Genomic DNA, 16,033 nt, shown 5'->3' on the forward strand with positions numbered 1-16,033 from the left:
TTTTTTCATTTGCACTAAGCCAAATAAATAATGATGCCTTTTCATCCCAAAAAGGCCACATCGTCCTCACACAAACACATACTACAACCACCGAGTAAAGCTTCCATCATCAAAAGAGCAGTTCCCCGAACTGTTTCAGAAAAGCTGGGTCTGCATAACCATCCCTGCAATACTGATCTCGTTCAGAAATTGACCCGTAAAGCCACCAACACATCTTATGGTGAGACTTTATGGTTGCTGAAAATACAGCCAGTGCTCTGAACCACTTGTGGGGATGCGCGACCCTCGCACCTCCCCTGATAGCTTGTTTTCCCGCATAGCCCCGTCTCCGTGCGGCGTCACCGCGTGGGCCGCGGCGTTGGAGTGGTACAAGCGTGGTGCGAGAGATGGCGCGAGCGTCGCACCGCTGCGCGGTTACTTGGGTGCAGGAGAGACAAGGCGCTCGCTCTTGGGTTCGAGACAGCCAGCGGGACAGACGTGCCGTGCCGCACGTGCAGCGACCCTCTTTCCCGGCGGGTCGGCGCACGGCGGGGGACGTCTCCCGCGTGCGCACCGACCCATGCTTCTGCAAGACCGCCTCGCGTGGCCGCCTGCGAACGCGCCACAATTCGCGTGACTATACACGCGAACGACCAGGCGTTGGGATCCAGCATGGGGCGAACATATTCGCCCGCTTCCGGTCGCGGTGAGTCAGACTTCTAGATTTGTCGCGCGCCTATCGGCACGTTTTGTGGATAGCAACTCGGCTAGCAAGCATTGATGTATGAAAGGTGCAATAAATGCCTTTATGATTGTTTGCACTACTGTGTTGTCGTTCCTTTGTCCCAAGAGTACGGAGGAGAACCCCACATCTCCCCACATCTGGCGCCCAACGTGGGGCTCTTGGGGCATCGGACGATAGTTTTAACAGTTTTGCTTCGTTCGAGACCTTTGTTTGAACCGAAGCGTAGGCCTAGCGTGAATTTTGATCGCTAGCGTCGGCGGCGTGCTTTCTTGAGCGAGGTGACGGTGGCTGTAGTGTGTTTGAGCATGTCAACATGCTAAGCCTTTTCGCAAGTGTTTTTTTTTTAATGACATTCGTCGGGACGAGAGCCACGTGGTTTGCATCCTGGGAGAGCGAGGCATAGCGCCCGCGGAGCATATTGGCAAGCCTGAAGCGAGTGAGTACGGAAGCCTCGTGGGTGGTCCGAATTTCTTATGTAAATAGCTTCTTCTATCTCTTTGACTCGGATGAAGTCGCGGCTCTGGAAGCCGGGTGGCCGCGGGCCACGGGTGCCACTACGGGCTGACTGGTATTGCGGCCTGGCACCGGGCGCTTCAACACCGTCTGGGACGGTGGGCGCCGTCAACTCGGATGCTGTATGCACCGAGCGGAGTAGGACCACCTCACAGAGCTGACGTCTCCTCGCGGCTGCCTGTTTTGCACCCATTTTGGGTGTTGTTTGTTGGATGCCGGTTGTTGTCAGAGTAGCGACGCTTTAGGCCTAAGGCTTTACGAAGCTGCCCGTCGCACATGGAGAGACATAACCCAATGGACCGTGGCCTTGAGGTGTTGCACTTTGCGTCCCTCATTCTAGTTAGCCTCGCACGAATTGAAATTACTCGTTCGACTCAAGAAAGCGAGCTTCGTTCACGTGAACTTAGCATCTGAGTAGCTGCCCGATCTTTTGCTAGCCGAGTTGAACATCGTACCATGTGGGCGATACGCATGCAGAATTCCTCTCCCTTGCACTACTTTAGTCTTTGCCGAGTGTGTTGAGTTTACGCAGCGTGATTGGAGTCACCCCTGGCTTGCTGTGACCTGCACATCGCCTGCGCTGCTGCCCAGGACTACGATCGAGCCACCCCGGGCGATGGTGATGCTGTGACCAGTTCGGCGCAGCGACTTCGGCGGCCTCCTGTATCCAGCTCACAACCCTCGGCGGCGGACAAAAGAGCCGGCGGTCACCGACAGCTACGGCGGCTCTTGCCAGCAGGGCGCGTCGGCGCGAGCGACGCTTGCTCGTACCGACTACTGCGTCGTCGTCTCCGGAGACCTGGCCTGGGATCGTGCCGTCGAGGCTGCAAAGCCGCTGCTGTGACCGGCGGACGCCAGCGGTGTATCCAAGGACAATGTCGGCTCGCATGCTATGGACAGCGTGTGGACATTTCCTCAGCGCGACCACTGTTGCATGTACCACCCTGTTCGCGAAGCATGGGTTAATGTTAGACCGTGTGACATGTTTCGCCGGAATAAGAAGTGATTTAAGGTTGGGGGGATGTGGGGATGCGCGACCTTCGCGCCTCCCCTGATAGCTTGTTTTCCCGCATAGCCCCGTCTCCGTGCGGCGTCGCCGCGTGGGCCGCGGCGTTGGAGTGGTACAAGCGTGGTGCGAGAGATGGCGTGAGCGTCGCGCCGCTGCGCGGTTACTTGGGTGCAGGAGAGACAAGGCGCTCGCTCTTGGGTTCGAGACAGCCAGCGGGACGGACGTGCCGTGCCGCACGTGCAGCGGCCCTCTTTCCCGGCGGGTCGGCGCACGGCGGGGGACGTCTCCCGCGTGCGCACCGACCCATGCTTCTGCGAGACCGCCTCGCGTGGCCGCCTGCGAACGCGCCACGATTCGCGTGACTATACACGCGAACGACCAGGCGTTGGGATCCAGCATGGGGCGAACATATTCGCTCGCTTCCGGTCGCGGTGAGTCAGACTTCTAGATTTGTCACGCGCCCATCGGCATGTTTTGTGGATAGCAACTCGGCTAGCAGGCATTGATGTATGAAAGGTGCAATAAATGCCCTTGTTATTGTTTGCACTACTGTGTTGTCGTTCCTTTGTCCCAAGAGTACGGAGGAGAACCCCACATCTCCCCACACACTTCATATGAACAGCGCAGTACACTGTTAGAGGGAATGTTCCATTGCACGGATCTCACTTTGCTGGTGCTCCAGCTGCTACAAGTGCTGGCTGTAGCAGTGTCAATGAACCGCACTGCTGCTTGGAAAGATGCCAGTGCAACCAACCACAAGTCGTCTGCTGCAAGTATGGCGAAAGTACACTTGACTGAGGGAAAAATTCGCCCGTGATCTGCACTCATGTGTTCCCATTAACGGCGGGCCGCACTGCACCTGCTGAAGGACTAATGCCACTGCGTTAGCAGCTACGAGCGCACATAATTTGTTGACGTCACACAGCACTAGAAATGGAATGCAAAGACCGGAAGACAACCAACATACAAATACTGTGCTCTACGAACAGAAGTGTCAAGAAGTGGCATCACTTGCATTGAGCGTGCCTTGTCTGGCACCGTGAGCACTGCTCGACTATGGCTTCCAGTAACATCCCAGTCAACAGGTGTGTGAAGAAAGAAAGTTAAATTTGTACAGCGCGTTATGTACAGTGTGTACATAACACACTGTACATAACTAGCGTAACACACTGTGCACATAACACATCGTGTACGGCGTGTTATGGGGGGTGCCGCAGTGGCGGGCACCGAAATACCGTATTTACTCGCATAATGATCGCACTCGCGTAATGATCGCACCCCTGAATTTTGTCGTCAAAATTCGATTTTTTTTATTTCCCGTATAATGATCGCACCCTGAACTTGCCGCAGCGATATGTCGTGTGCCAAGTCTAGCTAATAATGATCGCGCTTACCATCTGTCGAGTGCTACGCGAACGACTCGTCTGCACGCACCAAACATGCTTAAGTAGATGCCTCATTTCATTACTTTCATCACTTTCCGCACAACCAAACTTGCCTTTATTATGGGTAGGCTTTATAATGGTTGTAGTCAACAAAAACAATAAAGGCGCCTTTCAATTCGTTTCATCTGCACTCGTGAGCACGCAACAAATGGCGCGCGGCAATGATAGCAGCCACGTTTACACTAATACGTTAAAAGTGTACCCTGTTCATACGCCAACGCTTGTTACACAGCTAAGATATTCGCCCACCCTTAGCGGAAACGTGCCGTGTTAGGATAGTAGTGAAAACAGGTGCCTCAGTTTCCGTAGCACACCGGCCATGGGTTTCTGTCACTGGCACCTAAGCGCGCCCATCTGTTTCTGTCCCCTCAAAGTGGACATGGCTACGTTATTGCCGCAAACTTGCCGATATTAACGATATTATTCATCACTGACATGGAAGAAACTGTTTCAATGCACGTAATGTACTCACGAGAAGAAAAAAAAAAGATCGCGTTCGGCGCGTTCGGCTTGCTCCGCCGGCCGCCATTTTTATTTTGGTGTCCCGCACCCGCATCCCGCAGCTAACGCGGGCCGCAAAAAAATTTTTTTTTTTCCGCGGGAAATTTAACCCGCGTAATGATCGCACCCCTGAATTTGCGTCAATTTTTTCTGACAAAAAAGTGCGATCATTATGCGAGTAAATACGGCAGCTTTGACCAGCTGGGATTTTTTTTTACATGCACCTAGTACACAAGCATTCAAGCATTCCTGCATTCTGCCCTCATTGAGAAATATGGCTGCCGCAGCCACGATTCAAGCTCGTGACTTCAAGCACAGCAGCAGAAAGCCATGGCCACTGAGTTGCCTTGGTGGGTAGCCAACATCTTGTATGACAAGCATGCAAAGGAACAAAAAAAAATTTTTAATTAAATTCCAGGGTTTTATGCACCAAAACCAACATCCAATTAGAGGCATGTCAAAGCGGAGGCCTCCGGATTAGTTTTAACCACCTAGTGCACATTAGAAATTACAAGCACCTAACCCTAACAAGCATACAAGTGTTCTTGCATTTGCCTCCATCGAAACGTGCGCTACCTCGGTTAGAAGTAGAACCCACAGCCTCGAGCTTAGCAGCACAACACCACAGCCACTTAGGCTACGACAGTCAAGGTGAAAAAGTTTGTAACTACCAAAAGTTCATAATGCACTGTTGCTACGTCCAACAGCGTCACATGGCAGGAGCATTGGCCACTCACCTGAAGAAAGTGTGATGCTCTACGCAGACCTTCCAGAGCCGCTTTGCTGCTTTGTGGTTGGCCAGCTTGAACCCTATGGTGCTCTCAAATTGCTCGAACTGAGAAAAGAGAGGAAAGAAGAAGCATCAGTGTGTTTATCCACACGCCATCATCCTCAGCCAATTTGAATTTCACTGCCGGATGAAGGCCTCTCCCCCGCAAAATCTTTGACTACTCCTTTCCTGCATTGGCGAACCTTGCCTTATGCCTGAATATATAATCTCAATAATCAATTTAATCTTGTGCTGCACTTTACTGCCCATTCCAATCCCTTTGAAACCATTATGTTATTCTGATAGACCTATCACACATTATGCTATCATGTATTATGCTCGTAATATACAATATGATGGACAGGGCATTTGATTTCAAATTAATCACAAAGGCTACTGTAGTTGTAGGATTTTGCTGATAAATGCTCCTCGACAAGATTTTAGCCTCAAGAAAAGTCTTTTTTTTTAAAAACCTCTGGTAAACGAACTTCCCGTAAATAAATTTTCCAATCCAATAAAGTTTTACGGAAAAGAAGTGGCCGAGTTATACCAAGGCTCGACTGCATCACAAATACTGTTGTGCTAGTGAGTGACACCAGAGCTGTGCAATTGTGCAGTGGGTCACGCGATGCAAAAATATTTCACTTTCTTTTCACATGAGCTACCTACAATGCCACATTACAGTGACACTGCACAGTACTAGGCAAATGGTCCACAAAAAAGGTTCACACAAATTCAAACCTCATTATATAGTGAAATCCCAATAACTTCAAATCTCTTTACTTGAATTGACGGATAACTTTAACTGCTCTGTTGGTCCCAGCAACATCCTATGCATTTCAGTAGAGAAAAACTCCCGTGAATCCAAACTCCAAAAACCAAGCAACGGTTATTTCAAACCAAATCTCTCACTCCCAAGCACCACCTTTCGTACAAAACCCGAGGCAAAGGCAAAGGTTCAATGCGTTGCTAGGTACCGCAATGTAGTGTGCCATAAAAATGACGAGGAATGACATGTGGGGAGCGAAAACCAAACCGAAGCAAGCACAGTAGCACACAGTCTCCCTTCACATCCAGCTTACAAGGAGCAGGAAGGCGCCCCAACCCCGTGCTCAGCTACTGAATCTCCTAGCGCTCACTTGATCACGTCGTTTTCAACAATGAGCCCGCCGGGCGGTCAAGCCAACATCCTTCTCGGCTCACCCTTACAACCAGAGCAAAAGGCACGCGACATGGACTTTATATGGAACCTATGTTTCTTCCGGCACATGTCGCATGCTGATGCAGGAAAGATAAGACTTTCAATGCGAGCCCAGTGATGGTTTTGGTTTTGCACACGATACCTCACAATTGATTAGCCGCTATATTATAAAGCGCTCTCCTTAGTTCTAACTCCATTTTATGCAAATAGATTTCCTGTGCCCTTAGAGTTTTAATTAATGAGATCCTACTGTAATAGTGGCACTCGTCACAAGAACACCTTCACTAAATCAAGTTTTCGCTATAAGCATATGTTCATTACATGCAAAGGAAAAAAAGAAAATATTGGTAAGAAACATTTTATATTTACTTCTTTGCATCCAATAATTCGTTGCATCTATGGTTGTTATATTGATGTTCGACTGCAATGCAATCAGCCGCATGCAGCAAGCAGAGACGGTACACAGTCACAATTGGGATGGTCAACATCGCCACTCTATTCACCGCAAGAAACTCATGAAATGAATGACTCAAATCAAGAGCAAGACTCATGGTACGATTTTTTGCACTTGGTACTCGCGCCAACAGCCACGCCCAATAGGTTTTGACAGCATACAGCGTCGGATTGAGCGCATTAAGCGTGACCGACTCGCTGGATCTAGTCGCACCAGGTTGCACAGCTGGCACGTCGGTCAGATGGGCTAGTGTGTTTTTTCATAGCTACCAGCAGTGTTGAGAAAATAAATTGCATTTTCACCTAAGAGGGACGTTGATTGTGTTGACGAATATACCGTATAGTGCGGAATATAGGTTGAGGTTTTTTCCAAAAAATATTACTAAAAGGTCACCCCTCGACTTATATACCGGCCCTTGGCACAACATGAATAGTCGTCTGGCAACATGTAGGAGTGCAGACCTTTCGGCATCCGCATCGTTATCGCCTCCTTGGTGACCGACGTGGCCTACGCAGTTGGACCGACGCCACCTTCCCTTTTGTGCAGCGATTGTTCCTGGCGTAGCTAATTTCCCGACAACCCGCAAAATGAGTGCGAGTACTCGACGTCAGTTCACCGCGGCGTTTAAGAAGAAAGTAATCGAATATGCTGAAATGCATGGGAACATGTCTGCCCAGCAGCAATTCGGCGTGTCGGAAAAAAGCGTCCGGTACTGGCGAACGCAGAAAGTCAAGCTGTCTGCCTGCAACGCGCGGAAGACGTCCTTTCGCGGGCGCCGTGCGGTGCACCCGGAGCTCGAAGACAAGGTGGTGGATTTCGTCCGCGAGCATTGTGCCAGATCATTGCCAGTGACAGCCGAACTCATCTGCATTAAAGCTATTGAGATCGCCCGAGAATCCGGACTGCCCAAGGAACAATTCAAGGGCTCCATTTATTGGGTTCGTCGCTTCATGCGACGCAAGGGATTTGCACTTCGACGGCGCACATCAATCTGCCAGAAGCTGCCAGAGGCATACGAGGACAAGTTGGTCGAATTCCAGCGCTATGTTATCCGTCTCCGGCAGCAGCATGGCTACATGTTGGGACAGATCGGCAACACTGATGAAACGCCGGTGTGGTTCAACATGCCGTCGCCCACCACAGTGTGCGAACGCGGTGCAAAAGAAGTCAAGCTTCTTTTTACGGGGAACGAGCATTCGCGCTTCACGGTGATGTTCGCGTGTACTACAGACGGCAGAAAGCTGCCCCCGTACATAATATTCAAGAGGAAGACGCTGCCGAAAGAGGCTTTCCCGCGGGATGTTGTTGTTCGCGTGAATGAAAAGGGCTATATGGACGAGGCGCTCATGCTCAATTGGATTAAGACCGTCTGGAATCGGCGACCCGGCGCACTCCTGCAATGTCCGAGCATGCTCGTCTTGGATGCCTTTCGCAGGCACTTGACCGCAGGTGTGAAGCAGGCACTCCGCGACGGGAGGACAGAACTCGCCGTCATTCTGGGAGGCATGACCTCAACCCTTCAGCCACTGGACGTCGTGCTCAACAAGCCCTTTAAGGACCGTGTCTGTGAACAATATAATCAGTGGATGGCCGGCGACAACCCGACGACTCCAAACGGCCGGCTGCGCAGGCCGCCTCTCACCACTGTGGCCACATGGGTGTCGCAGGCTTGGCGCTCGCTGCCCGACGATATGGTGGTGCGGGCATTCAAGAAGTGTTGCATTAGCAACTCCTTGGACGGCACCGAGGATGACATGTTGTGGGACGCAGCCAGCGAAAAGCAGTCGTCTTCGGACGATAGTTCAGACAGCTCAGACGAATGAGCAGGTGACGACTCTGGTGGCACCACTAAATAAAACAAAATTTTGTGCCTTATAATTTTTATGTTGACTTCTTTGCTTCAATGTGAGGGGGTCGACCTATATTCTGCCTCGACCTATATTCTGCATTATACGGTAGGTGCTTCATTACAAGCTGCGGACAAATCACAAGGGCCATCGACCCGAAGTAGGACGGGCAGCAACCCACGTCTACCGTCTCCCAGCGATCGCCAGGTCGCCTGGCTTGCTCGTTCACTCTTTACTACCGTCGATAAAACCAAAGGCTCTGCAATTTAAGCGCGACATAATTGTGCACAAGCTGTGTTGACCAATATAGGCACTTTATGACAAGCGGCATGCAGTCATGCTTCAAGCACCACTGATCTCGAATCCGATGGCCCAGCAAACTAGGCCTGCTGGCTCCTAGCTATCAGCGGCTGTCAGCAGAGCCGACACTGCAGATGGCCTCGCGGAAAATTTGCTGCTCACGTAGACGTGTCTTTATCGGCATCATTTGTGTAAAGCAAAAGAGCTGTGCAAAGACGTTTGTTTTCACTTTCGAAGGCACAAAGTATTCCAAGCATCCATGCAGGGGCACAGGTTATGAGCAGAGCTAAGAGCCGCTCACTCATTCGTACCATGTGTTCCCAATCGTCTATGTGGCAAGTTGGATGCCGACAGGCAGCACGACGAATTGTGCACAAATTCACACCATGTGTCTCGCTCGCGCTTGGCTTGCACACACTTCCAAATTAAACTAGTGTTCACCCCATCTACTACAAGCAGTGATGTCATACATCATGGTGGCTGGTGTTCAACACTCAAAAGCAACAGCACTGGTCAAGCATCACAAGGCCAGCTGCACACTCGTCTTACACTGGCCACAGTTGTCAGTCTGAGTAGAGAGTGGTGACTGCCATTGAAATGAGGAGGACAATGACAGACGGATATAAAGTTAATATTTTGCCATGCTGGTAATACAGCAGGACACTGCTGATACGTTTTTTCCAAAACCCCAAAGAAGGATCCCTAGAGCTAGGGACAGCCATCAAGCCAGAAACGTGTGGTCTCCTGGCAGGACCATACAAATGCGATGCAGTTATTGGGAAAATACAAATGTCAACAGGGTTCCCCAGTGAGGTTAACCACTTCACAAATCTCTTGTTTAACTATAATCTTTCGGAAACAATGAACCCTGCATGGTGACTAAATACACTTGCTTTCAGTATCCTGCTTGTCACATAACAGTTCTGTTATAATATTATTGCCTTCTTTTTTCTTTGTTAAAAATGATGCAAGACAAGCAAAACGGCAGCAAGGAGTATGACGCACACAACACGGAGTGCATTTCCAGTATACCACTGCTTTACATGGAGATAAAGCGCCGAGAAAAGTGGAAAAGAAAGGGAGGATCGGACACCTACCTCCCCTGGTCGTATCTTGATGTAGAAATTGTTGCGCTTGTAGGAGATCTTGAGTATCTTGGGCCAGGCAAAGCGGTTGATGCGCAGCCGGTCACGGTAGACGAGGAGACCCGATGCGCAAACCCCGAGGGTGATGTCGACGCCCTCGGAGTCCCGCGCCTGGTGCAGGTCCACCCCGTACATGGCCAGCTTCTTGGCATTCTCCAGGTAGTGCAGCTCCGCCTCCGCGGGCGTCTGACCCCTGTGTGGACACAATGCACTCAAACCACCTGCAGACCAATTGCAACATCAAAGACTGCTTTAAGGTTTGGGTTGTCGAGATATTTTCCGTACTTTATGGCCGAACGTGATGAAAATAGACTTTTTAGTTTTTCATACCGATTTCAAATGTGTAATAATTTTTCTTGTAGGTCCATTAGTTGAGGAGATGGCTAAAAGCCGCCAATCTATTGTTTCTGGAGACAATAGAAGAAAAAAATCTCCTCAGCGGAAAGCTGATATTATTGGATAGCTGGTTACCAGAATATGCAACAAATGCAGTGCCGGGAGCAGTTCTGAAATCAAATCATAGCCATTCTGAAGATGATCAAAGTTTAGTGTTTGTACAATGGCTACTGAGAGGAAAGAACAAAATGAAATTTTAAACATCTTCGGGCACAAAATTAAAAATCTGCTCACAGCAATATCCGATATACAGATTGGGCTATACTCCGAGAAACTAGTAAAGTGACTTGAGCGAAAACAGCACAAGATAACAGGACATGAGAAAGGAACAGCCGGCCTGTTATTTTGCGCTGTTAAGTCCAAATGCATATGCTTCTGCAGTAAAGTGACCAAAAAAGCATTTTTAAAGAAAATTAAGAACACAAACAAAACCCAACTCACTTACATATTTATCGTTGAAACTGCTTAATAAGCGCCATGCAAACTGTCTTGACACTGAGGATAAGCTAATAAGCTGCAGGTTTACAGTCGCACCAACTGTTCAAACCAACATGCCACATCTTCGGTGTTCGCTTGAGATTTTCTACATCACACAATGACGCTGATCTATCCTTACCACCTGTACACTGCGAGTAGTGGCTGGTCTTCACATACGCCTGGCAGCCTTTTGCGTGAGAGCTGTGATTCGCGATGTTTTATCTTTGAAAGCGCGGCATTCAGTGCAGTGTTGCCGATTGCCAGTCACTTGCCGAGTGCACAGCAAGCACATTCACTGCAAACGAGTTGACCTGATTTCCATGCACACTTGGCGAACTTGCGCTGATGTCTCACCACAGTTCGTCCACACGGGCTGCAGCTTGATGGCAAGGACATGCTACCACTCACCTTTACCTATTCTTACTTCACTGTTATGTGTCTTGCACTTCGCAACCACTAGCAAAGCACTCACCGCAACGTTGTTGCATTGAGCGGTAGGTCTACGGCATCGGCTTATTTGGCGAGAACTTTCGTTTTCTTCAACTGCCTGAGCGGGCATTGGCTGTAGTCTTGCTTCTGCTTCGTGTTTTAGCTGACGGAGCTGCCAAATTTGCCTATCACAGCATGTACGGCCACTGTCCACAATGCTGATAGCAGCCGACAGGTTCGCTAGTGTTGGCATCGTCTGTTATGCCCATTGCATCGGGCTTGACGACCGCACCACTGAGCGCAACGAGTCTGACTTCGATGTGCCGAGTCGTTGCAAGACACCTTTTGAAATTCTTGGTCAGCACTCTCCTCCCAAATATGTGCTTGGTGCGGAGCTAGTGACTTGGTGATTATGCCAAGATAAAATTGTGCACGCTGACACTGTGCATCAGACAAAGGGAACGCTGCTTGGTCAATGGGATGTGGAACTGCCGTCACGTGCACAGAGCAGCCAATAAGTTCAGGATTTGGTACGTCTCAGTGCCACATTTTTTCTAGAAAGCCATAGACAGGTTGTCTACCAAGTTGACATTTTCAAATTCCCCGAGTTTTCCAGGTTTTCCCTGAGTGCCTTTGCAAAATTCTCTGGGTGACACAGAACTTTGTTTTATGTCAAGATGGGCTGACACCATGTAGCCCGATGCTGTTAACAGCATGTTAAAAAATAATGACTTAATCCAGTTTGAATAGTACTTAGTAATGTTTATTTTACTCAAAAGAGAAAACTGAAAGGAGGGCACCGTAAGATGCATAGCGAATAAAGTACCTTTGGAATAAGAACAAAACAATTAAAGCCTGTTGCAAATCGAGTGGAACATCTTCAAATAAAAAGATATGCGTACAGAAGCAAATATTTTCGAAAATGAGCTATTTCTATCAACTGATAACAAGCTCATTGGTATTAGGCCCGAACTTTGTCACAAGTGAGATTCTCTCAGGAGCTGGAAAGTCAAGCTCAACTGTCCTGACATGCTCTCAGCCCACGCAAAATACCTCAGTGCTGCGTTTCGCTGCGTTAGAGTTTATTCTGGCTTGGATGAGGGTCACCTGCAGCTCGGGGTCACCTGCATCTCGGTGTCAGCCAACACTTTCCTTTTTGAGCCCAAGCTCCTTCAAAGAAGCGGCTGCATGCTTCTCTTCCTGTTCATTCCTCAATGCGACGGTCCTTTCTGTTCTCATCCTCGTTCTGCCATGCGTTCGCACCACGAACCACTTACTCTAGCCAACAGTAAGGAGACTTTAGTTCCATTTCAATAAAATGACAGCTAATTTTTCCTGATTGATGCACAATTTTCCTGAGTTTTTCCAGAATATTCAAAAAATCCCTGAGAATTCCCGGTTTTCCTGCTTTTCCCAGTTGGTAGACAGCCTGGAAATAACAGAGCCAGACACTAGCTGTTTGGGCACTCACTTGTGCTGCTTGTGAAGCTCCATGACCTTGTCTTCCAGCTCGGGAGTCTGGTTGGGTGCGAAACGGAACTCGGACAGGTAATTCCGACCGTGGTCATCGGGGTCAAAATCGCCCAGCTCCGCTTGCACCAGGTACGACCCCAGCAGCGCATGCGTCACGAATGAGCACGGTAGCCTGAAAGAAGTTCCATCAGTAGTGTGTTAACAGGATCGCATGACTTCAAATTAGAAGCACCACATTCACTCAAATCAAACGCACCCTCGATTGTGACTTGCACCCGGCTTCGGCTGCTTTAAGAAATGTTCAACACACATAACCTTAAGGGTTCCCTCACCAGATTTTCATGGTACTAGAGAAATAACAATATGTTCTTGCTTGCAAAAAAATGAAGGATAGAATCTGAGTCACAGTGGACCAGGCATTGCTCACTATTGCCATCCAAGGTATGAAGGTGAGATTTGAGATTGGGGAAGGAATTGGGAAACCAACTATTACAGTCTCAGTTTCATATTCGATTCTAACATGCACATCGTATTTCAATGAAACTTTCCGGGAAACAGAAAATTTCATCTTAGAATCGACTAATACGGTAATAACAATGATGACGATTCCGTATTATTTTCTTGCATCGATGATAATTGCACAGTTGCAAGTACTACTATCCTAGTGCAAGCCCGAGCTTTCGTTCCCCAGCCAGCAACAGCTCAGTCAGATGTCTTCTCAACAAGCACAAGTTTCACATCACCTTCATCACCACAATAATAACAATCAAATACTCCATTGCTACAAAAGTGTTCCAAGTACAAATTAGTATTAGGTTGGCCAGAACCTTAAGGGCTTGACAGGCTGCTTTAGTTGCAAACAACACATTCGAGACATTTTCTTTGCTTATTAATTGGACATGACACAGAAACTGGGAAGACAATACGATGGGACAAGACAGCAGAGCCCCATACTTGGTGAGCAAATTAAGATGTGAGGGCAAAATAGAAACCTTACAGATATTTTAAAGATTAACTAACGCAGACTTCGGTCATTAACGACATCTAGGTGACGGGAATGCGCCACCCTACAAAATGACTATACATTGAAGATGAGAGTCTATCCTGCCTAAAATAACCCGCAAAACAGGCCTTAAAAGCAATATGCACATTCAATAAATATACTATTCTACAAGGTGTCCCTACATGTAGGGACACATGTAGTGCAGCGTTTAGTGAACAGACAATAATTTGATGCACGTTTGAAGAAAACAGCAAATGCAAGAAGTCTGCAATAATGGTCGCTAAGCTAGTTTACTGAACACAATGTTTTAGTTAACTCATTCATTTAGCTATTGTAAAGTTTAAATTGTCACTGTCGAACTAAAGTGAGCCAATGCTCATGGCATGTGCATTCACTGGGTAGCCTAAGACAACCACCAATTTCAATATACGGAAGAACCTCATTCATACATTTCTTAAAAAACCACGAGAAATAATGTACTAATTGGGAAAACGTACGATCCAAACTAACTAAAAAAAAAAAATTGACAGACTCAACTATTGTTCACATCTACGTAATACGAAGCAACCAGCTGGCAGTGTTCTGGCAGCCCGAGATGCATTTTGTAATGCGACTGTAATGAAATGATGCAACTGTAATGAAATCGAGCTGGTGAGCCACACTGGATACCAACTAAGCAAAACGTGATGCCCACATCATGCACCTGCAGTAGGGTACAGCCGCGTGTTTGGATTATTGCCTACTAAAAGCATGCAGTAGGGTACCAATGGCACTATGCACCACTCGCTGTAAAACGGATAGGTGAAGATTTTTTTTGGCAGCGATAGGTGCGAATGTGGCATGCAATGACCCAGGCGGAGATTTGCTGGTACCGAAATAAGAAACTGTGCGTGGAAACGACCACATGAGACGGGCAGCTACATACTGTTTTCGATCAAGCACACCTCGCGTCTTTTTTTTGTTCACAGGAAATCTAGCAGCCCGAAAACGTATACAATCACAGTCTGCAGCAGGGAACGGAGGCGCATTTTGGTTATCACCTATTAAAGTGTGCGCTACGCTTCCAACGGCGCCACACACTGTGAAACAGATAGGCGAAAATGTTTATCGCAATAGGATTGGCGGTGACAGCTGTCAATGCTGCGTACAATGACCCCAGAGATCTGCTGGTACCGAAATGAGAAATTAAGTGTGCGACGACGTTTTCATGCGAGACGGGTGGGCAAGTATTGCGGTGAAGCTGCTGCAGCAGGCAACTACATACTGTTCTCAATCGTGCGTGTGCACACCTGGCGCATTTTCCTCCTTGTTTACATGGGATCTAGCGGCTCGAAAACATATCATACGACCGCAGTTTGGCAACGTACTGTATGCCGGTGCCGAAAAATAGCGTTTTCTGAGAATGTATAAACCGGTAAAAATTGAGCGTAACTCTATTAGGCCATTTTTTGTGTTCTCGATTGCAATCGTTGTCGGTGGGAAAACGTACGCAGCAGGAACGTACCAACGAGGCTCTACTGTCTTGGTTCGCGAAATTAATGGTGAAACGCATATGGTGCTCTACATAATAGCACTGCACAAGGAAAGCTTTTCTGAAAAATGACACGTACAGTAAGGTCTGTCCTAAGGCAACGCAGAATTGATAACCAAACCAACCTGGTGCAGATGTCAGACCTTGTAGCATGTTTCGTCAAAATATGTAGCGATCTAAAGTTGGGTGGATGTGGCGACGCTCAACTCTTGCACGGCCCCTGATGTTGTTTTTCCCGCATCGCCCTCATGTCACCCTCATGAAACTGGCTCACTCCGTAGCATGTGCCGTGTCAGAAGTTCCGCAAATGTACAAGAGATGGCGTGTGATCTGCTGCTAATGCCACCTGGTGGCAGAGATACACCATTCACGAGACTTCCCCAGTGAAAGAATTAACCAATGGTGGGCTTCGATTTCTCCCTTCTAGCTACCGACGGGCTGCCAGAACCAGCCAGAATGCCTTCGTTTTTCTTGGGTTGCTCCACCCACCATGCGACGCACTTTCGCCACGCATTTGTTTTACTTGGGCTCGACAGTTCTGGCTACCACCCGCAGGCTACCAGAACTAAACAGGATGATTTCGGTCTGGCTGCTCTCTGGAAGCTCAAAAAGAGGCGATGAGCGCTAGTCGCCATCTTTGTGGGGAATTGACGGATTGCAATGCAGGCACTTGACGACTTTACTTCACTCAGGCAACTGGCTACGGTAGCCTTCAGATTGCATTACTTCTAGCGTTATCTTTCTAAGGTTCTAATGTACAGTTCCACCTTGTGAGGCAGTGCCATACGAGTGTCACCGAACCATCTGAAGCTTTGG

At 48.4% G+C, this 16,033-nt stretch overlaps 1 protein-coding gene across 2 annotated transcripts in view; it reads right to left on the bottom strand.

The window, feature by feature from the left end:
* cora (erythrocyte membrane protein band 4.1 like coracle) overlaps nt 1-16,033 on the bottom strand; it is a 57,449-nt gene that overhangs the window by 27,214 nt on the left and 14,202 nt on the right. For both annotated transcript variants that reach the window (XM_065439510.1, XM_065439509.1), the window contains exons 7-9: nt 12,682-12,855; nt 9,861-10,101; nt 4,930-5,027 (exon numbers count right to left, since the gene is read on the bottom strand). In XM_065439510.1, coding sequence (XP_065295582.1) covers nt 4,930-5,027; nt 9,861-10,101; nt 12,682-12,855 — 513 coding nt within the window. The remainder of the gene's footprint in view (nt 1-4,929; nt 5,028-9,860; nt 10,102-12,681; nt 12,856-16,033) is intronic.

Source organism: Dermacentor albipictus, chromosome 6 (assembly GCF_038994185.2).
Source record: "Dermacentor albipictus isolate Rhodes 1998 colony chromosome 6, USDA_Dalb.pri_finalv2, whole genome shotgun sequence".
Taxonomy (NCBI): domain Eukaryota; kingdom Metazoa; phylum Arthropoda; class Arachnida; order Ixodida; family Ixodidae; genus Dermacentor; species Dermacentor albipictus.